General features: G+C 35.4%; 3 protein-coding genes across 4 annotated transcripts; all 3 read right to left on the bottom strand.

Moving 5' to 3' along the window:
• Positions 1 to 1,217: 1,217 nt before the first annotated feature.
• si:ch73-52e5.2 (protein THEM6) lies at positions 1,218 to 4,048 on the bottom strand. The gene is made up of 3 exons (XM_044134029.1): positions 3,932 to 4,048; positions 2,934 to 3,436; positions 1,218 to 2,464 (listed from the first exon to the last, which is right to left on the bottom strand). The coding sequence occupies exons 2-3, from the start codon at positions 3,432 to 3,434 to the stop codon at positions 2,357 to 2,359; spliced, it is 609 nt and encodes a 202-aa protein (XP_043989964.1). The 5' UTR covers positions 3,435 to 3,436; positions 3,932 to 4,048; the 3' UTR covers positions 1,218 to 2,356.
• Positions 4,049 to 5,964: 1,916 nt separating this feature from the next.
• Positions 5,965 to 9,163, bottom strand: LOC122841070 (protein THEM6-like). The gene is made up of 3 exons (XM_044134028.1): positions 9,099 to 9,163; positions 6,412 to 6,917; positions 5,965 to 6,325 (listed from the first exon to the last, which is right to left on the bottom strand). Exons 2-3 carry the CDS (start codon positions 6,913 to 6,915, stop codon positions 6,218 to 6,220), a joined length of 612 nt encoding a protein of 203 aa, XP_043989963.1. The 5' UTR covers positions 6,916 to 6,917; positions 9,099 to 9,163; the 3' UTR covers positions 5,965 to 6,217.
• Positions 9,164 to 9,779: 616 nt separating this feature from the next.
• Positions 9,780 to 21,784, bottom strand: LOC122841069. Of its 2 annotated transcripts, none has more exons than XM_044134027.1 (25): positions 21,645 to 21,784; positions 19,830 to 19,960; positions 18,663 to 18,827; positions 18,382 to 18,522; positions 17,588 to 17,739; positions 16,801 to 16,904; positions 16,514 to 16,703; positions 16,208 to 16,333; positions 15,237 to 15,380; positions 14,972 to 15,107; positions 14,542 to 14,692; positions 13,847 to 13,983; positions 13,579 to 13,690; positions 13,429 to 13,492; positions 13,116 to 13,319; positions 12,563 to 12,708; positions 12,075 to 12,193; positions 11,856 to 11,977; positions 11,678 to 11,775; positions 11,477 to 11,613; positions 11,139 to 11,263; positions 10,902 to 11,047; positions 10,676 to 10,778; positions 10,452 to 10,588; positions 9,780 to 10,354 (listed from the first exon to the last, which is right to left on the bottom strand). In XM_044134027.1, exons 2-25 carry the CDS (start codon positions 19,957 to 19,959, stop codon positions 10,240 to 10,242), a joined length of 3,204 nt encoding a protein of 1,067 aa, XP_043989962.1. In that variant the 5' UTR covers position 19,960; positions 21,645 to 21,784; the 3' UTR covers positions 9,780 to 10,239. The 2 variants fall into 2 exon arrangements, with proteins under 2 accessions (XP_043989962.1, XP_043989961.1); XM_044134026.1 differs by lacking the exon at positions 21,645 to 21,784 and adding an exon at positions 20,616 to 20,690.
• Positions 21,785 to 22,543: the final 759 nt, after the last annotated feature.

Below are 22,543 nucleotides of genomic sequence, written 5' to 3'. Positions count from 1 at the left end.
ATAATGTTGAACATATAGTTAACGTAATTTGAAATACCTGAAATAAATTTTGTGGTCTTGGATAATTTAATTTATTATTCAAATTTATTTAACACACATTGCTTCATGGTGGTTATTCTGTTTGGGAAATTTTGCAATGCCACATCAGGAATTGGTACAAGAACCCCAAAATTATAAATAGAAGAGAACTTTTAAGTATACTTGTTGCACAAGATAATTACTGCATATAAAAACAATCATATGTATTGGATGTGTTTGTTTGTCTATGTGGGTAAATAGCACTGCAAAGGCTTTGTTTTAATTGCACTGATCAAATTGAATAAAGCTATTTAGCTTTGTCCCTTTGAATAAATCTAAATACATTTCATTTTAAATAAAAACTCTTGTATTGAAGTTAGCTCTCACAATATGGCATATAAAGCATATGGATGGCTGATATTATCTGTAGTTTACTAAACATTTCCCATTTTGTCCTTCTCAGTGAATCAGTCTGTTCTTTGAAACCATTTTCCATTGAATGTTTACATCTAGTCAATGTGTTACAAGTAGTAGATAAGTCCCTTTATGACGGGGATCTTTTTTTATTTGCTGATTAGAGGGACAGTAGAAGCAGTCATGCTAGAACAGCTTAACTTTCGCAATTCATGTAACTCAGTCAAAACAGCCTCAAAAGTGCAGTGCCTACAGTGTTGAAACATCCATGGAAGTGGTGTGCTTTTGTCCAGAAGGGGCAGTCAGTCAGAGCTTTTACCAGTATCACATCTTAAATGTAGGAACATTAAATCACAATAAAATCTGTACTTAATTTTGAAGAAATGACCCAAAAACAGCTGCACAGTGGCGCAGTTGGTAGAGTTGTTGCCTTGCAGCAAGAAGGTCCTGGGTTCGATTCCCAGCCCGGGGTCTTTCTGCATGGAGTTTGCATGTTCTCCCTGTGCATGCGTGGGTTCTCTCCGGGTTCTCCGGCTTCCTCCCACAGTCCAAAAACATGACTGTCAGGTTAATTGGTTTCTCTAAATTCTCCCTAGGTGTGAGTGAGTGTGTGAATGGTTGTTTGTCCTGTCTGTTTCTGTGTTGCCCTGCGACAGACTGGCGACCTGTCCAGGGTGAACCCCGCCTCTCGCCTGGAACGTAGCTGGAGATAGGCACCAGCAACCCTCCCGACCCCATTAAGGTCAAAGGTGAAGAGAAAATGGATGGATGGATGGACCCAAAAACAAGGTTCAGTGCATTTTTATTTTAAAATGCATTAAGATAATTAACAAACATAATAAATAATATCTGATAAATCATTTTCCATAAATCAAAGAACAGTAAGTGGAAAATAAACATACAATCCATATCCTCAAACTTCAAGGTATTAACCAGGATTTCCTAAACAGAGCATTGACAGCATAAATACATAAAAGAACAGGCATACACTTTTAAAAATTTTATATCTCTAACTAAGGACAATACGTTAATTTGGTCACAAAAAGAAAATTGGGATGCATAAATGACAAGTTTGCACATTTCAATTATTTTCTCAATAAGAGCACAAAAACACTCATACTTTCTTGTGCGTGGCAGATTTTGAAAAGATGCCAGCAACCTCCTGTTAGCTGTTGATTATTATACCTGCCAATCAAAAACATTCTCTTAAAAATCACATGCAACTCTAATAAAGAGGTCACCTTTTTTATAATGGCTCTTTTTTTCTCAGTCTGGCAAAATAAAGTGCTGATAAATGTTTAGCTATATTTTTAAAAATAGTCTATTAAACATGTTTTTGGTTTTTCATTCTAAGTGAAAAACATAATTATATTAACTAATTAGAACTATAATATAATTATAATATTCTTATAACTATATTATGACTTATATAGTTATAAAAATAACTGTAAATTATTCTTATAGTTTTGTAACTCTGTTACAAAACTATAAGAAACAGGCTTGAAAAATATCCAGATTGTTTTGAAACATGCATTTATGCCGGTAGAATATTAATGTTTGCGCTACATGCTAATCTGAAATTCAGTGATGTCTTCAGATGAGAACGAAGATGTCTGAAAACACCCAACTCACAGTCAACTACTTGGTAAGTCACAAAGATAAAGCTTTGTTTTGGATTCACTTTATTTTAAAGTAAACATTTCATTTATTTCAAGTTTTTTTTATACTTAGCTGCAGTAAATAAAGTTTTCCACATCAAAATAAACCAACCAATTAAGAAACGGTGTGTAAGACTGGCCCCAAATCAAAATACGTAGAGTATTTGAAGTTGACTAAAACACTCTGAAAGGTGCAAGTATGTTTGAGTGTGTGCAATGCTGAGATATGCGTCGCCACTCATGATACCAAAGTATCTTGTGTGCCTTCACTTGTTTTTGTCCTCCAGGCCGCTTTCTGCTCTCAGTGCCTGACTGCTGGCTGAAATGAAGCTGATCCAGTGTTTGAGCTCCTCTGGAAACTGTGGACACTCAATCTGTAAATAAACACAGCATTAAACACACTCTTAAAATTCACATGAAGATTTGAGCCCTGAGTTCAAGTTGCACCAAGTAACCAACTGACAGCAACCTTAAAAGTTTAAAAACACAAAAAAGTAATAGTATTACCAAATTACACATTCAAATTGCAAACATTTTTCCATAAAATTTTTCTTGATACATATATGTGCACTCCATGTATCAAGTTGCGTGTTTATTTTCCTGACTTGTATAGAGGAATGTTTTTAAGTTGTTCGTAAAAGTTAATTTCATATTTTTGCTTATGAAATACAATTATTTGAAAATGACCTTATATGGGGAGTTTTTAAATTATTCTTCAATGAAGCTGTTGCAAATGCTGTTCTTAAACAAACTGTGCTCAGAAATGTTCATATGATTTAATATTTTCCCTAACAAACTGTGTTTATGTTTTGTCAATTACACTCAATGTGCAAAACTACTCACCTGCTTCTTGTAGATAAATTCCATGATGCTTTCTGGGCTACTGCCCACCACATTCTGCCTGCAAAGCATGACTGCAGATACAAAGCCATCTCTCTTAGATACAAAGCGCTGCTCTAGGTAAAAGGCCTTATCATCCCAGCCTAGCACTTTGGTACGAATCTGGAAAGCCTCTCTGAAGGCCAAAGAGCGCCTATACCGAATGGTTGAGGCCCCTACTACCAGTTTGGCGCCAAGTTTACGTGAGGCCATGAACAACCCATTTCTCATGTAGTGGTGGAAGCGGGCAAAGTCACACTCCCTCAGATATCTAGAGTTGTTCATATGGCCCAGGTAGTCTAAATCATGAGGAAGGACCATGCCATCAATACTTTGCTCAGCTAGAATGTCTTCTATTCTGGGTAGGAACCATGCTTCTATAAAAACCTGGGCCCCCCGCAGGAAGTACCACACATCCAGGTTGCAGAAGAGGAGGAGGAGGGTGCTCAGCACCAGCAGCAACATCTCTGGAACAAGAGTCCAAACACAGATTCAACAAATAAAAACTAATGCACCAAATAATAACTTACAAAGGTGTTTTTAACAAGCTGCATGTATGGGATGGCTTAAAAATACTTTCAATAATATTCAGTTTTTAATTCGAAATGTAAGAATACATTTTAGCATTTTACTAAACAAACTTGAATACATATATGAAGGTACGCAATATAATGTGAACTGGGCAATATTACTATATTTCCAGAATTAAAGCAAAGAGGCCTTATATTCCCACAGCCAAGCTCTGCAACCTTGACACGAGTGGGAAGTTAGCACAGCTGCCTTCAAATAAACCTGCTATGGAAGTCAAATCTGTTAGCCTAGCTGTTAGCAGTAGGAGGCTGCCGGCCTATGGAGGTCGCAAATTCTGACGCAAAAGTCGCTACTTTGCATTAAACTATGGCGCAATACCAGCGTCGTCCAAAACCGTGTCAGAAGCCTATATGTACAAGAGTAAAACTCACCGTGCGTCCCTCAGAATGCGCTACTACAGGATGGGATGCAACTTCAAGAAGCCGGTTGGTTCAACGGACATGACTTCCTGATGTGTGACGACACGGACCTTCATTGGCTGACTGTTAACATGGTTACAGATTTATTATGAAAATAAGATTTTTATTCTTGATTTTTAACAGCTACCTCATGGAATATAGTAATAATATTTTTAATTAAAAGTATTAAAAGAAATTGTACAAAACGCTCATCCAAAATCTACAAATTAAAAATAATTCTCCTATGAAACAAAATATTAACAATTTGAAATAAAGTAGAAAATGTTTCTTTCCAGAATTTGAAAGCAGGTTTAAATAATTTAACATCTGTTCCAATGAACTGTATTTACTGCTTCATGCACGCTGCTTCCTTTATTTTTATTCCACTAGGTTACAATAAATTATCCTGACCAGCTGTTCAGACCAAAAATCACATTCTTTATAGTAAGGAAGACACATTAGAATAAAAAGAGATTTGATAACAGTAAAAAAAAATAAAAATAAAAAAAAATTACATTTCAGCCAAATTAAATGTTCAATTAATCTGGTAACAATAGACAAGACTGAATCATCAAAGGTGTAAAGCCTTATCTCGAGTTCCCTATCTTTTCCAGTGATTTATAGCAGTCCTACAAATATGTTTTCTCTGTATATGAATGTTTGACTTACATAAAACAAGCTACTATATAACAACTATTTACCTTGTAAATTTTAAAAAGGCTGCTCAAACATCAGCTCAAGTGGAAAACATAGTCTTGAAGTTAGCACCTGATTTAAACATTGCATTTCAGCAGGTTGTTAAATTGATATTTCAGAGGCCACAACTGAAAAGCAAACTTCTGCTCTTAAGGACGACACCAAGTCAAATTAGTGAGAGCTACAACGTTAAAGCTAAACGCACTAAACAAATAACCTGAAGAAAATATCTTAATAATCACAGAAGTATTACATGCCACCTTACATTTATCTTGTAAGTTTAAAATAATTTAAGCTCTTTAACACTGTTTGCATTCATGACACTACCTCCATGCAATGCAATGTTGATGCAGTAATTTATGACTTATTGCATCAACATTGCATTGTATGGAGACAGTCAGCCTGTGGTTCTACATAGGTGTTAAGGAAGTTAATTTGCCTTTAACAGCACCTTTCAGCATTGATGACTCTGGTATCTCATCTTCCTCCAATTTCTCCATGGTATTTAGGTACGATTGGCTGGCCAGTTAAGTCTTACCATGGCCCAAATTAAATTTAGAATTTGATTTCATCTCAAAAGTGGACATTTAATTACTGAGCGACAATCTAGTTTTTTTTCCCCCATTATTCAAGGTAAGATGTAGTTCAGATATTGTCTATGCCTACAAAGTAGCTTTATACGGGAAGCATTACAGTTGTGGCCCATGACCTTTATAACCTTTTCTGAATCCCTTGAAGCTGCAGTTGACATGTGAAATTTTACTGAACTATCAAATACAATCGCTTTACAATTCCTTTATGGCTTGAACTACCAATTTCTTGGACATAATTTTCTACCACTGTTTGTTCTTCCACTCAACTTAACATTAATATGCTCAAATACAACATCCATCTTATTAATACAGAACAGTTAAGGATTCTAGAAATCTGTCAAGGCAGCAATCTTCCCCCATAAGATTGTAACAAAAATACTTATTTAATCAGTCTTCTATAACATTTTCATTTCTTGAGAAATTGCATTTAGTGTTTTTATTAGCTGTGAAAAATTAACAGAACTAAATACTTGAATATATATCACTGTGTAGTGAATTTATACAAGTAAAGAGCATTGGACTTAATTAAATGAACAAATGTTTTGCTCTTTTCTTGGCACACACCTCTGTAGAAAAAAAATGGCACTAGATGTTAACAGCTGCCCTCAGATGGTACAACAGAAAATGTATTCAGATGATAAAGCTCAAGAAGTCATTTTTATTTTTAACATTTTTGTGCTTTGAAAGCACATTTCATCCCAATAAGAAACTCACACCTTAACCAATGGATTAGTTTTATTGCTGCTGCTATAAAACCTGTCATATGTTAGATAGTTACAGTTCCAAAAGTTGTGATGCAACACCATTTTTAATGCACCAATATTCCTGTGTTACATCTTTAAATACTGAGTTCAAAGTACCCTTAGTGCAAAGAACAGGCACAACAGTGAAGTAGTGATATAACTGTGCAGATTATTAACTTCTCTCTGAGATGATTGTGAGTCTCAGAGCCAATATAGTGTTAATCCAACTATTTGTTCTTCTCCTCAAGACCACTCTCAGCTCTCAAGGCCTGGCTGCTGGCAGAAATAAAGTTGACCCAATGCTGCAGGTCCTCTGGAAACTCAGGAGGCTCTACCTACAAGCAGCAAAACAGAAGATTATTGTCATTTGATGCTAGTATGTGCCCAGATTCTTCCTATCAGCCTTCACTTCCTCTCTTACCTTCCTTTTACACAGGTGCTGTAAGATCTTGTCAGGGCTGCTGCGTATCACACTCTGCTTGCAGTACATGACAGCACACACCAGTCTGTCTTTAGTGGACACAAACCTTTGCTCCAGGAAAAAAGCTTTGTCATCCCAAGTTACAATCCGACTGCACAGATCGTATCCTTCTCCTATGCACAGAGCCCTGCGGTAGCGAATGGTTGTGGCCCCCACCACCAGGTTGGCTCTGAGGGCCCGCGCTGCTTTGAACACACCGTTACGCATGTAGAGAGAGAAGCGGGCGAAGTCGCACTCCCGGAGGTACCGGGCATTGTTCATGTGGCACATGTCGATGTCGCGTGGAGTGACGCGTCCCGTCATGACCTGCTCTCCTGTGACATCCCACACTGGAGGTTGAAACCAGGCCCGCAAAAGAACGGCGCCCGCTCGCAGAAAGTACCACACATCCAGAATGCTGAAGAGAAACACTAACGCAGCAAGAACCCACGCCACCCACCACATCTCTGTAAGGACAAAACAGATGGAAATAAATGATATGATGCTGTTCTCTCATATTTAGAGAGAGAATAAATATGAAAGATTTGTTTTGATTGTAATGTTAAATTACAGGTATATGTAAATACAGCATATTTTTTTCATCATAAGCTTTGAATTCAGGCCTTGACAGATACACCATCTTCAGCTGCGGTTGCCCCTAAATACTTCTAGGATTCATTTTGTAAGTACAGTTTGCTTTTCAGTGACGTTGTTGGTACATACGCATGTTTGCCAGTGTGGATTCTTAGTTTTTTTCTCTTTCTGCAGGGATATAAACTAACTGCTAGGGTGTTTTCTTGTACTGTCTTTATCTTTTTACTTTCTTCTTATTTCTCTCTTTCCTTTTTATTTCTTTTCTGTTCTTTTCTTTATTCGCCCCCTCTTTTCTGTCTCCATGTCTATTGTATTTTTAATGAACCTAAAGACTTATAGCAAAAGTTGCAAACGAATCTGTTGGGGTTCTTCTTAGCATTCAGAGTGCTACAATGGTGGACAGGACACAATAATACAAATGCAAAAAAGATTAGAGCGTAATTCTGTATTCAGGGGTAATTCCGTCATTTTACTCAGCTGTATTGAAACAGGGATGAATCTAATCAGCTGTTTCATAGTATTTTGTCACTGGCCCAAAAAGCTCAATTTCTCTTACAGCTACAAATCACAGAAAATAATTTTTAAAACATGCTTTTATTATAATCTTCCACTCTAGGAATTGACCTGAATTTAAAGTCCAAATAAACCCACGTTGTAAAGCATGCTTGTAAAACAAGATGACAGACCCTGAGCAGACTGGCATCAGTCTGAACAACGGAAGCCCAAAGAGCACATTAATGAAAAAAACATACCTGATATTCCAAAAATAGCTAATTCAGTGAATCAATACAATAAATGTGCCTCCCAGGCCTATTGCTGTTTAATGTAGCAGAAAATGTTTTAAGAATCTTTAAATATGGCAAATATAATAATTAAAAATGTAATGTATTTAAACTTTTGCTGCCAAATCAAATGGTCCAATGGTATGTGGGACTTTAGTCCTAATAAAAGTTGGTGTTTGGGACAACTGACAAAGCTTTCTGTCATTTGAAATATTTAAAAGATGTACATCTTAAGTACCACTTGTCTTTATTTAATTCTAACTCTCCATCTGATAATGTTCACATTGCACAGAAACCCCAACACTCTTTACTCATCCAGGAAGACTGAATGATTCCAGTGAGAATCTGCAATCTCCTGGTTTAGAAAACATCACAAACTCAGCTTAACTGCATGGCCGAATTTGGATTGTATTGGAATCCGTCTGTATGATTGGATTTAACTGACTTTATCATAGAGTTACTTCAGGAAACGTGTTGTGATTAAACACTACATAAATAAACTGAAGTAAATCAAATTCTTTGCAATACATAGTAGTTTACATATTCCATATTTTACATTGAATTCTGCAGGTTCAGTGGTCAGATGGAGACATTTTGACTGATCATGGCTTCACAATCTGACACCAAGTCAGTGCTGAGGTGTAAAAGCACTTTATATACTACACCTAAAATTGTACGTGAAATTTTAGTTCCACGTAAAATTTGTGAAACTATTTACCTGTTTAGAATTCATACACATGTAGAGAAAGTGTACGTTTAAAAAATTGACCAACAAAAGAACATTGTTCAACTCATTACAACATCTGCGTGAAACTCACTCAATATCCAGCAAATAAAACTGTTTATTGGTGTTGCTTAAATTCTTGAATTTTCCAAGTCTCAGCAAATCCTGACAAAATGTTACACTAAAGTCTAAACTTTCCACAAAATAGGAGCCAGCAAACAGGTTCTGCAAGAAAGGCAGGCTATCCCTGCATGAGGAGTTTGTCTTAACGGCAATCAGTTTGAGTGAACTAAGAGATTTCCACTGATGAAGTATTTTCTAAAACTCTAAAAAAGCTGTTCATGACTCAGAACCATGGCCCAAAAATACTGAACATATTTCAAATTTTGAATCTTAGTTAAAGAGGTCCTGCTTAAGAACGAAAATTAAATCTAGCTATTGTGGTTTAAATACATTAATAACCTATACGATAAGGAAGTAGATGTATCTTATTGAACATAATCTAAAACTTTACAACATTCAAGCATGTGGGAAAACTTCAAACTCACCTGCCGTGTTTGTGTCTTGTAGTGTCAGCAGTTTTTAGCTGACACTACAAGACACCGAGTAACTCTTAAAACTTCCGGTAATAGATTTCACAATAAAATATAAACGATGTGGTTCTTCTTAAACTGACCTAGAATGAATGGAGGAAAAGTGAAATCATACGACTGGCATTGTAAACAAAAACACTGAATGACTCTGTGAAGTTAAGTGAAGGGTAGGTATATGTCGTTGTAGCATACTTTAAATTTAACATTTACTTTGACAAAAAGAGATGGATTCACTTCCGGTAGCTAAAGCGACGTAATGCAGACTGATCGAATGGACAGCGGTGATTGGCTCTTCAATCAAACCCAAGGATACTTTTGTCACTAGACCTTATGTTAATTTCAGTTTTCAAAATTACTTAATTTTATTAAATTGTACAATAAAGATTCGATGTTTATTTAACGTTGTGACGCCATGAGTCCAACGTGATTTTTATTTCAAGATACTTGACTGATGTATGAATAACTCCAATAAACTATGTAAAAGAGTCACAATATAGTATTTCAAAAATGGCCGTCACTGTATCATATAAGGCCACACAAACTTACATAGTCACATATAAACCCTCAAGACACACCCAGTCTAATTTCATGTAAGCTCTCAAGATAAGAGTTAGTTATAAATAAAATCACCAAAAATTCAACCAGTTGCTTTATTCAGAATCCAGGCAAAACACAGGCTGTTTCAACTTCTGGTTCCCCAAAAGGCCTTTAATAATACTGTAATAAATGAAAATATTCAAAAGGGAAAATGCTGATGAATAAAAAAACTCACAACAATTCCAAGCCTTAGTTTTTTTTAACTACAATGTACAAACTGTAAGAATGTGAAATGACAAGCATATACTTGATTAATAAACACAATTTGTCTTCAACTAGATGTCAAGTAGAATTTAAAATACCATGAAAAAATCATAAACTAACTTGATTAGTAACAGATTAATACCACACATAAGAACTCAATTAAACATGTAATAAAAAAGCATGTTAACTAAAAAAATAAAGAAGCATGCATCCAAGCTATTTTTTAACCAACATCATCTTAAAGATTACAGTGGTTATTTGAAGAAAAAAAAAAAAAAGATGTTCCCAAGAAGATTCACTGAATTTGTTGAGATCTGTAATCCATCACCATTTTCTTCATGTTCCAGTCTGACATTAGGTCACTCATTTCAAGCTCATTTCCTGGGCCAGCCAGTGGATCATGTTTGTGTCTGAACGAGAGGGACAGCGTCATGTTTAGAGCATCCTGGTTAGTTATAACTCTGCAACTTCAAATTTCAGTTAACGAAAACAGATGCAGTAGCTTACTGTTTGAGATGCTCCTCAATGGCTTTGCGTTCATACACAGTGCCATAAACTGTTTTTATAGGATCAACAAACATCTTTTTGGTCAGAGGACAAAGCAGGTGTTGGGGAACAAACTGTGGCACAGAATCCACCAGTTTCTTCAGGAAAAAAACAAAACATAAATATGTTAAATTTATCCATGGACTATTAGACCACCAATACTGTAAATATGCCCATTGATCCACCTTTTCCATATCATCCAGAGACTTCCCTGCATGTTCCTCTGTTTGCCTCTTGGCTTCTTGTTCATACATCTCACGGCTTGTCAAGAATTCCTCAGCCAAAATGCTTAAAAAATAATAATTTAATATATCAATGAAATTTCATATTTATAGGCCTTTTGGAGAAGTTAAAGCATGTGGATTTTATATTCAGATAAATGACCATGTGAAATACTAAAATATTCCTCACCTATCCAGGGGATCATCTGGCTCAGGAATGATGAGCAGCCCATACACAGCATCAAAAATCTCTTTCATTGTGATGTGCGCATTGTAGTTTCGGTCGAATATGTTGTGGCAGATCCGGCCCACACTGTTAACGTTGCAGTGGTATACCTGTCATGATGTTAAGAATTCTAACTACATAACATGAAGTTACATATACATGGCAAGAAATATTTAATGTTTCCACAAAGTGTCAGGATACGTTTGTGACAAAACGAAGGACTGGAGGTTTCACTGGGTAGTCGGGTCCAAACTGACAGTACAACTCAAACACGCCTGACTGGTATGGTGTGTCAGGAGGGCCCTGCATGAGAATCCTCCAGAATGCTAAAAAGATGAGAAACTCTTAGCACAGATGTAATACAAATATTTCTTAAATAGAGAAATTATTTATTATTCATAATAATCTGTTGTGTGGTTGATAAGAGTTACTATCTAGTAAAAAAAAAAATACTGTTTCATTTATGGTAGTTATTGGTCACTTTTAAAAAGTTAACCTGTAAAAAATTTTAACAAGGAAAAAAAAAATAATCAACTTACTGAAATCAGACTCTGATGGAAAGACTCTAAAGAAGGGATGTGGGTCACAGTGCAGACTTCTGAGTTCCTCCAGTATCCGTTTTTCCTTTTCCATGAATCGTCCAGCCTTTGACTCACAAATCTTCTTTTTGAGGGTACTGATTAAGAAAAAAAGGGCTTGAATTGTCCATTTCTTCACAGAAAAGTGATGGTGTCTCCTACCTTTCAGTCAGGGTCACTCTGCCATTTATCTGACTTGGCAGGAATGTCTCTGGGTATTCATCATACCCATGAGCAGCAAAGAGGCCCATTAATCCAGACTAGAAGGAATGAAAATAAATACATCATAAAGCCATAGTGATTCATTTATCTTAACTAAATGCAGACAGTCGTGACAGACCTCAGAGATGGAAGATGCATCAAGTTTTTTCTTGGGTTTCCTTTGCTCCAAGGACAGAACTGTCTCAATTTCAAAGAGCTTTAGGCCATCTTTGGTTGTCTGTGGCTTGAAACAACAACCACCTAGAGACATAAAGAAATTAGAGCAAGTAAAGAAAAGCTTTAAAACATGTTTGTCTACTGTGAAAAAAACTCGTAACTAGGCTCAATAAAAATAAACCTGTTGCATTGCTGATCCCATGCAACATGTTGTTCTCCACATTTCCCAGGAGGATCGAATCAACAGTGATGTCAGATTTGAGCAATTTCACCGTCACAGCTACAGGCTCTGTCTGGGATCTAAAAAACAATAATAAAAAAAATTGTTGCACCTCAACAGACAAATGGAGGACAACCTATTTGTTAGGCCCAGTTAAACTCAAATTTAAGCTCAACTCTCAGGAGGAGGGTGGCAAATGTCACGGTCGGACAGCAGTGACAACAGAAAAAAATGAAAAACTTGTACATCATCAGCGTGACCCTACAGAGAGTAAAGAGCTTGTGAAATCCAAACAACCCCATTTCTTAACACTGCAGAAGGGTTAAAGATGTGCATATACCATGTGTAAATTGATTATACACAATGAAAGACCATGTTAATTCTTCAAGCTTTTCCTAATCAACAGAAGAAATGATTAAAATGTAAAGTGAAGCAGAAGGAAATTTTACCCAGAGTCATTTCCATCGGTAAGGCATATGATGCGAAGTCTACAATCTGGGAATCTCTCCTTGACTTTTTCAAGCTCACGAGCTCCTCGCCGTAGCGCATCATACAGGAGAGTACATCCATTTGCCTTCAAGTCACGCAAATGCTCCTACGAATGTGGAAGAGGATGCTAAAAACCAAGTCCTGTTATGTAGCAGCTGTTGCAAGGATTAAACACTGACTTAAGTCATCCCTAATTTTTCAATGCAGTTTTCTAGAAGCAACCTTTTTTCAGTCAAAGCCTACACAATGTAGTGTGCATGTGTCCTTATAAAAACAAAAATGCATGAATGTAAGAATAGTATGAACGTTGATGTCTCTGCAGCCCCAAGTTATCATGCAGCACTTATTTGGGAAATGTCTTACAGGTGTAAACATGCATTTCACCTCCGAAATCATCCTTGCATTAATTTAAGAAACTGAAATAAATTGTCTTCGACCAACTATGGCTATTAAAATGTAAAATTATATTAACACATTTAAAGATAATCTTCTTTACTACAACAAAGTGTGTACCTTGAACTTTTCCAGATTTTCAGTAAATGTATGGAGGGTCTTCACAAAAGAATCAAACTTCATAAGCCCAATGACATGATGGAAATCATAGGCTATGCTCCTGGTAGCGAAGTTGTCAAAAAGCTCTTTGACAGCATTGATTTTCTTTATTTCTGCATTTTCATAGCACTCTTCTTCCATGGAGGAACTGGTATCCATCAGTATCTGATGAAAACAAGTCAACATTGATTAATTTATGCCTGGATAACTAATGCTACTTTATTCTGAGTTATTTTAGGATTAGAAAAAATAAAATAAAATTTTCACATATTACCAGTATTGCTTCTTTTGGAGTTCGGGTAGTGACAAATGTTTCATCGTGTCTGTGGTCACCAGTCCTACATCACATAAAAACAAAAAACTTGATTTTATTTTGTACTCTTCTTGTGGCATACACATATATTGTATCATGTTATGTACTTACTTGGCAGCCAAAATATTCAGATCCACTAATTTTACTTTTCCATCCAGGCAGTCATGTACATTGATCATATCAGGGGATCCTTTGTCCTTATAGAGATAAACCCCAAGGTTATCTGGTGAAGAGGAGGAGAAGAGCAAATAACCTATTGAAAAATAGTTATTTACAGATAAAAAAAACTCAGCACATCAGAAAATAGAGTGGATATTTTGTCCATTTTAAACTGATGGATGTTGGACTGAAACAACTGCATGTTCTTATTATGATCAACCTTCGCTCAGCATAACGAGGGAACTCCGAGTTGATCCCAGATCCTTCAGCTGGAGAGGTGGAGTCACATTGAGACAAGTGAAAGCTTTTAGTCCTTCCACCATACTTCCAAAGGTCCACTCAACATTAACCTGAAAGCTAAAAAACAGAAAGCTACAGAGATTAGTAAACTACTATATTTCAAAGCTTTTGTTTGTTGTAAACCATCCTAGTCACTAAATAATCTTTTCGTAATAAAAACCTTTTGACGTATCTATTCAATGTGGGTATTTTTATGGTGGTTGGTTAGTAATGTAAATTTTTACCACAAGGTGGCACTGTATTTTATGTTTTACCAAAAACAAATCTTAACCCCTTGTATTTTGCTCAGAGACCAAAATATTCAATAAATGTTCTTAAAATGTAGCTTACCTATTTTGAAGTCTTTCAAGGTTTTCAAAAGTGGTGGCTTTTCTATACTTGTTTAACATATTAGGATATTTTGGACTCATGTTTACATAACATGTTTTGATATTTTGAAGATCTAAAATATGTTTTAATTGTTGAAGTCTTTGAAAAAGGAGATGCAGGTCAAGTCTTAGGCACACTACGGAAGCAACCCTATTGTAAAAAATCTAACACACCCTTCAATCCAAGATTAACAATTCTTCTTAAACAACACAAGCATTATTCAAATAGTAGTTTGATGATACATACTTGTGACCAGACACCTTGTCGTGATGAATCCAGAGAGGATATGAGCGGACAGAGCGAGGGACGCTGAGAAGTATCTTCTCCACATCAGTAGCTCTCTGGAGGGAACATTCTCGCAACGGCTCTTCGGTGCAATTTGGGATTTTAATGCCATCTAATTTAAAGGGCACAATCCAAAATTTGTACAATATTAAACTACACCAAGAACACCACACATAGAAGAAATGGTACTGGTTATGGGTTCAACTTAGTAGGCATTAACACCACTACTGTTAGAACATTACCATAATATAAAACTCTGGAAGCTGGTTAAAAATTGAATGAAGAGCCTATCAAATTTCAAAATAAAACTGCAGAAAGTGAGAAATCATGAATATATGTTGTTCACAAGTAATCAAATGAGCTTTTTATAGTGCTTAAGCTTAAAAAATACCCTTGATTTTGTCAAGAACATCCGCTCTTTCAAAGACAGTTGGCACTCCGGGAACTCTGACTGGCTCACAGAAATGGTTACCATCTTCGGACACAAGATTGATCGGAGCAAAGTCTTCATGCTCAGTTGTCTGGTCCTGTTGATGTGGAAGAAAATTTTTATAAATGACACTGGCTAAAATTAATATAAAACTTTACAGAAAATGAAGATACGCGGACACGGACGGTGGCAATTTGAAAAATAAAAAATAAAAGAATTTAACTACTTTTGCTTTGTTGATGAGGTGTGCCCAGCAGTACAAGGAGTTCTCAAAAATATCCTGGTCCTCAATAGTTTTTTCCCCTCTCTGTGATCCTTGCTTGGGTAAAAGCTCTCTGAAGAGAATGTACAAGCTCTCAACAACAGCAATCTGCAGGAGATTAGTTAGCACATCATCATAGTTACTGTTACAACATACAAAACTAGTTAAGATAAAAAAGTATATTTTCTAATGACCCTAAAAAGTGACTAAAAAGTCACTACATAAGAACACCAAAAAAGAAAATCTAACTACAAACCCTCTTTTGATGATAAATACATCCCCTCTCATCATGCTTAAATACTTAAGTCTATGGTGTTTATGTTTGTATGCTTTGGGTTTAATGCAATAACAGATACCAAGTGGCATGGCATTTATTAATACAACTAATGATTACTGTAATCAAAAACAGTGCTTTGTGATGTTAATAGTGGACATGGATTTTTTGATTAAACTAAATTTGTGATCGACTTTGCAGTTCTACTCAGCATGTTATCTTCACTAGATTCTGCTGATCAACAGTTCTAAAATCAGACAGACACTGCAGATCATATATCTCCACTTTGTGTGCATATGCAGGCCAGGCAGACACTGTCTTGCTCTTGCTTTGCACTTTGCAATTGCAAATAACCCTTATAATCCACAAAGGTTACAGGTTCATAACTTTATTACAACATTCATACCAGGGTGGGTCACGGCTAATCAAGAAATGTGATAAACACTTGGAGATCATTAATTGAAAGGATGACCTATAAGGGGCTTCATATAGGTTCAAAATGCCCAGGAGAAATCAATCAGTTTTAGCTCATTATGTAAAAATAATCATGAATCCAACAATTTGAATTTGTATGTGCTAAGCACAAATGCAGAAAAATAAGACCAAAATGAATACCTTCAATATTTACAAAGACAGAATTAAGCCACCTTCCATGACTTGCCTTCTGGTTTCTGGTCACTCTCTCGTTTCTGCACAGCTGATACAAGCTCTGGACGAGGGGGTTACATCCAGTCAGTTTTCTTATGTAGGCAAGCAATATTTTGCGGGGTACGTCTCTATGCTCTGCCTGAAAGCACATAGAAATACATATTTTAGAAAAACTCTTAGGACAATTGAGAACCACGGCTACTTCCAGCGAGTATTGAAAAGAAAAGGATTTATATGAACAGGACACAAAAGAAGCTTCTTTGACTGTTAGTCTGAATAACGTTAGGTGAATAAAAGACACCAGCAAAACAGTACTTACAATAGCATAAAGAGATGAGAAGAATATACTGATTCCTTTCAGGGTTTGTGACACTGAAGGCACAACATCACTGAAGTAGAACATGTCATCATATGGAGTTTCTTCAGAAAAAGACGACAAACTGAAGAAAACGGTTGAGCCTTCAAAAATTCCGCACTTCTTCAGTGTGTCGCTGATGGAGTATTTCCCTCTGAGGACAAAAATTACAACAAAGTGATGGTGCTGAGGACTACCTGTGAAAATAAGAGGTCAGTAAAGTAGGAGCACAAATTACTGTGTAGATTTACTTCTGATGAAGGACATGTCCTGGGATGCCACTTGTCATTGATAATTTTTGTCTCAGGGTTGCCATTGTGTCACTTTCCAAGTCCACACAAACTTCAAAGTATCCCTTGAAAATAAAAAAATAAAATAAAATCAACCAGCATTAAAAAAAATTCTCTCCATATTTTCATTCCAAAACCTCATACAGCCATATCTAAAAGATATTCTAAATTAAATAGATATATGCATCTGGCAACTTTACAGTAACTGCAAACAGTTGATTTTTAGTTTTAATGACGCTGATCAGTGAATGTACTCATCTTTTATTTCTAATTAATAAAAAGTACTTTACCAGTGTGCTTCCAGAAGGAAGATTTTAAATTTCATTATTTTAAAAACATATTGCCAGAGAAAGCAGAAATTCTGCATTTTACAAATTTTGTGGGATGCCTCCGGCTCATTGAGGTTGTGAGAAAAATAGATATTCAGCAGATAACAGGAAGGCTGAACAGACCTACTCGATTTAATCCCTTGAGATTTCAATCCATGCTGGACTTGCAAATGTTGGTAGCCTTTTAGAAATCTCAGTTAAAGCAAAGATCCACATTATCTAGGAATGCAAATACTGACTATTTTAGTAATGCTAGCTACACTCAGCTGAAATATAAGATGGTAAAGACTAACAATAGTTCCTTTGGGGAAATCATAATAATAAACAAAGCCTTCACCGACAAACACTTTAGACTGAAAAATGGCTGCAGTATTCTGACTGCCGCATCTCTTACAGTAAGCACCATGGATCAGCTCTACCTTGAGCATGATGTGGCATCGAATGACTTCTGTCCCATTTGCTTCACAGGGCTTTTGCTTTGGCATTTGAGGAGCCTGTCTTAGGTTTTCCTTCGGAGTAAAAATGGCATAGACTGTGTCACCATTTTGGATATGTCTCTCTTTCAAAGACCCTGAAAAATAAACAATTTATAGTTAAACTGTTGAATATGGTTCTGTATCAAACAAATGTTCAACATTTTTAATTCAAACGTAAAATAGGAAAGTGGACAGTAACTTTCCATTTGCTAGCTTTTAAAAATGCCTACTAGGGTAAGTCTCTGCTATATTCCTCAAACAAAATATTACTAGCCTCATGATCTTCATAGTCCAAAGCAACATAAACAGTCAGGAGGTTGAGAGCATTGGCATTGTGTGACTGTGATATTGTACATAGTAGTCATAGATACATACAATGAAAGCTCTGCAAAAAGTATATCGTTGTCCATCTTAGTCCAAATCTCTGTAGTCAAATATCATTTTTAAAACCGTCATCTTAAAAATAAGCATGAAAGTTAGAAAGTGCTGCCCTAATTCACAAATACTGTTGATGGGAAAAAAAATAAACAAAGAGAAGGGGAATTATCCAAGCTCTCTTAAATATATATTTTTTTTACTAATAGTTCAAAGTTCAGTGCCATCTGTGTTCCAAATCTGTTTCTTCTTCTTCTCAATCTTTAGCAACAACGTTGGTTTGTTTTCTGTTCTAGTAAACGGGTAAAATGCCTTCTAATACAAAAAACGTCTTTATATAAAAAGAGTTTACATCAACTCACACGTATTGAAGAAGGGATCATCTGTCAGGGGCATCCCATCAACGGTATATAAGCAGACCCCCCTTTGGGTGTTGGCAACTTTTTCAAGGTAAGAGATCCGTAACATCAGATCTTCAACAGAGTTTTGTTCAGGGTCCATATCTGTAATATTCACATTTGTGGTCTAAATTTCATATAGGGGTTGTATTTGCTGTGTCCATAATCAACTGAACTAGTTTAATATTGATTTTTAAGTTTAGAACATTCAAAGTAATGACAAAATTTTCCTATTTCTCTCCTACCTTTAATCAGTTTCCGTTCGGGGCATTTAGGATATGTGTACCACAAATTAAATGAGTTTGAAGTCTTCAGTAGTGTCACAGTTTGGACCCTTCGCTGGGAAGCACTTAGTTTTTGAATAAAGGTTCTCATGTTGTTAAAACGATTCTTTTCCACATGACTTAAACCTGAGAACAAAAGAGAACAATTTAACATGCAAACAATGCAAAACCTTTTTACCTTCTTTACATTTATCATGTTAAAAATAATGCTCCAATATCATTGATCGTATGTGATATACAACCACAAAGTAATGATTACGTGTAAAATGTAAGGAAAATTACAGTTGAATTTTTTTTTAATTGTGTTTTTAAAACAATTCCTCTAAATAAAATAGAGTCCAGACAAGCAGCCCTCGGAGGTCTCCGACAAGTAAATAGAGTCTATCTGTTTGAGAATTAATCACAGTGGTAACTGTTCTGTAAGGACTAAGATGTTTGTTAAGGAACACAAGTCAACAGGCTGCATCATGAAGACCAACAAACACAACTGATGCATCAGGGAGAATTTCTTTACAAGAGTTTTAAAGTTATAACTCACAGCAATCCATAATCTAAAAATTGGGTCAAATATTACACAACTGCAAGTCTACCAAGACTTCTCAGCTTAACGGAGAAGCTGACCAAGGACAGCATTAATCAGAAGGCAATCTGCAGCTCAGACAGGACAATTGGTTAAAAATTATTCAAAATTAAATTCAAAAATACTTTCTTGATCCCAAAGGTAAATTAAATATGGAATGGCAAGAAGAAAGACATCATGTGTTACCATATTTTGCCTTGGTCATTGACATAGAATGAAAATAAAACAGAATCAAGTTTGTTTTTTTATCAAGACAAAATTTTATGTTTAAGAGGTGTGAATATTTTTGTAAAGCACTATGGACATAAAAACCAATATCACAATGACAGAACTTAAAATTTCTACAATTTGGTTATGAACTGAACTTGCATTTCTTGTGAAATTACCTTTGGTGTAAATTACCACTGCAGATATAAACTCAATTGAATGCCATGAGCAATTTATAATCTTCAAGTCCAGATGAAAAGTATATCATAACCTAGAGACATGCAAGACTTTCACCTTGCTTTGCAAATGGTTCATATTTATGCCGTATTCAGAACACTCACCAAGGCTGTACAAATCCTCATCAGTCACTCCATCAACAAAGTCTTGTTCTTCTTTCACACCCATTTGCAGAAACTGGTTGTAGTAGGACTCCAGTCTGTACTGCTGAAGCAAATTAAATATGGCATCCATCCTTAAGAAATAAGCAAAAGATATTAAGTTATTACTGTATAAAAAAATGAGCATTGATTCTGGAATAAGATTCTCAAAAACCTCGAATTCCCAGTCCTGTCAAACTTGCACAACGCTTGTGCAGAATTAAGACATCAGTCAGTGCATCAGTCCATCTTTACCTAAATTCATTTTTAAAAATATTGCCAGTGTAACTTTAGAAATATTAGATATTCTCCAATGAAATTATGCAACAACTAACAATTTTGCTTCATATAAAGTTCCCAAAAACAATTAAGTAAAACATTCACATCAAACCCTGAAACAAGGCAGGTTTCAATTTGCTGGTATGGTCGAAGGCTAACACAAACCGACCTAGTCTACATTAAACATAGCAAACGTTTTAAAATTTCAGAAACAAATTAAACATCTTCAATATTTTCTGTAAGATCGGGTGTATATAAAGCTTTTCAAATACGTAGTTCAAATGTCGACATGGCAAATTCCTCAAAGAGTTAGCATTGTTTCCACCAATTAGCAGGGTAGCTAGCCTATGTATCCACATTGTAATTCTGTTAAGACCTACAAAAATAAGCATAAACTTCTAAACACTTCTCATTTTCTAAAATTAAAACGCTCTGGAAGAAAATAATGAAAATAGCAGACAATCTACTTACTTTTTGCCTCTTGCTCTGGCGTTGCAAATCTGCCAACGACAGAGTAAGAAAAGTGCCTATTGGCTGTTCAATAAGACGCTTAATTTTAATAATTTGTAATTTGCATGCAAAGGATAGAGGGCTGCTAATGTTGAGTGAATAATAATAATAATAATGATAATAATAATAATAATAATAATAATAATAATAATAATAATAATAATAATAATTATTATTATTATTATTATTATTATTATTATTATTATTATTATTATTATTATCCATAATCTAAAAATTGGGTCAAATATTACACAATTGCAAGTCTACCAAGACTTCTCAGCTTATCTATGAATTATCTGTTTTCTGTCGTAGTTTATTTTACTTTCTAAATTCACAACATCATCCTTTGTTCTGGTATGGAGCCATTGGGTGCACCTTTATACTCCGCCTGGGAGGAACTGATCACCAGAGGGTGAAAGAGGAGATTATCCAAGGTGGAGAGAGATAAGAAACAAACGGCCCGAGCTCATTGGATAATCAATTCCAAGCATGAAAACACTGGGGATAACACACTCATAAAATCATTAGATAGCGATAAAGTAAATTATATTTTTAAAGTAATTCAAGGGGAGATGCATTGTCTGATCAAAATAATAATTTAATCGAAGATGAAAGAAATTAAGAATAAAATACTTGGCAGACTGTAAGACACGAAAGTACTTTAACCGCAGATGTTCGTGTTTTTATGCAGAGTGGGAGTCTCAACCTGATTTTCTCCTACTGTGACACAAGATTCTTTATTTTATCCCCGAAACCTCGGGATCAGACTAAGAAACAGTATAACAATAGAACATTGGCTTATTTGGGTTTTCAAAAGCAAGAGTTATGAAGGAATGTCGGGGTAACTGCAAGCGTTGGCTCCTTTAAATTTTGTTTATTTTGTGAGTACTCTGTTTACGTGTTAACGGGAAAAAATAAGCTTATTTAGGCAAATGTTATACAGGTACACTATTCACTCACTGTTTAAAATGTTAAAAAAGAAAATCATACCTTGCATATGAGGACTGGTCCACAGCAACAGCTGTTTGCACTCAGTGTCAACAAACGAAGAAAGAAAACGAAACCTAAAAAAATGACACGACTACAAGGAATAAAGAGATCCAAAATGGAGTCCACGCAAAGTGGTTATAATAAAATTCTAAGTTTGTCGATGTTTTTTGTTTTTCTAATTCATTTTTTTTGTACTTGTACTTTGTTTCGAAAATCACACAAAGTGAAACTCGTCCCCTCCACCCCTCCACATTTGCAAAACAAAGACATGTTGTTCTTCATCATGGAGCTTGGGCTTCTGTCCCACCATAATATCCCATAAATTTCTCTGCCAATCTCATTAGCACTTTTCTTAAATAACATAAAAAACAGAGGAAACAATAAATAAGTGCTAAAAATCAAGACTACATTATAGTGTAACACTTTGCATTTAAATCTCAGTAACTTTTTAAAATTAAGGTGACCAAATTTCTAACTAACATTAAGCAACCCCCAAAATAAGACTGCAAAATGACAGTTGTATTAATAATTTTACTGTGTGAAGAACATTTCTGTAAATAGAGAATATTATTACATGTTTTGACAATATTGTGATAATAAGGATCAATATTTGTGATAAAAAAACTTTTGTTAGCTAATGTTAGCTGTTTTTTTTATAACGTAACAATAGACAGATGAAAACACTTTAACACTCAAATGTCTAGGTGAGAATCAAAAGTAACAACAATTGTTTTTTTCTGTTTGTTATATACAGTGCTCAGCCAGGTGAAAACAGGATGACTTAGCCATATGGCCAAAAAACAATTTTTTGTGCAGCCCGAATTGTAATAAAAAAAACCCAACACAAATTCAAAACTTGTATTTAAGATTATCTCTTGTCAGTACTTTATTTTAGGTAG

This window comes from Gambusia affinis, linkage group LG12 (assembly GCF_019740435.1).
Source record: "Gambusia affinis linkage group LG12, SWU_Gaff_1.0, whole genome shotgun sequence".
Lineage (NCBI taxonomy): Eukaryota > Metazoa > Chordata > Actinopteri > Cyprinodontiformes > Poeciliidae > Gambusia > Gambusia affinis.
Note: the sequence above shows the minus strand (reverse complement) of the source record. Positions and strands in the feature narration are given on the sequence as shown.

Excerpts from the sequence above, each read along its gene's own strand:
- si:ch73-52e5.2 (XM_044134029.1), bottom strand. The coding sequence starts at position 3,434 with ATGTTGCTGCTGGTGCTGAGCACCCTCCTCCTCCTCTTCTGCAACCTG. Across the intron at positions 2,465-2,933 it reads AATTTATCTACAAGAAGCAG|ATTGAGTGTCCACAGTTTCC; the intron begins GTGAGTAGTTTT and ends GTTTATTTACAG.
- LOC122841070 (XM_044134028.1), bottom strand. The coding sequence starts at position 6,915 with ATGTGGTGGGTGGCGTGGGTTCTTGCTGCGTTAGTGTTTCTCTTCAGC. Across the intron at positions 6,326-6,411 it reads AGCACCTGTGTAAAAGGAAG|GTAGAGCCTCCTGAGTTTCC; the intron begins GTAAGAGAGGAA and ends TGCTGCTTGTAG.
- LOC122841069 (XM_044134027.1), bottom strand. The coding sequence starts at position 19,959 with ATGGATGCCATATTTAATTTGCTTCAGCAGTACAGACTGGAGTCCTAC. Across the intron at positions 17,740-18,381 it reads TGATCCCTTCTTCAATACGT|GGTCTTTGAAAGAGAGACAT; the intron begins GTGAGTTGATGT and ends TTTATTTTTCAG. Across the intron at positions 11,614-11,677 it reads AGAGTGACCCTGACTGAAAG|TACCCTCAAAAAGAAGATTT; the intron begins GTAGGAGACACC and ends TTTCTTAATCAG.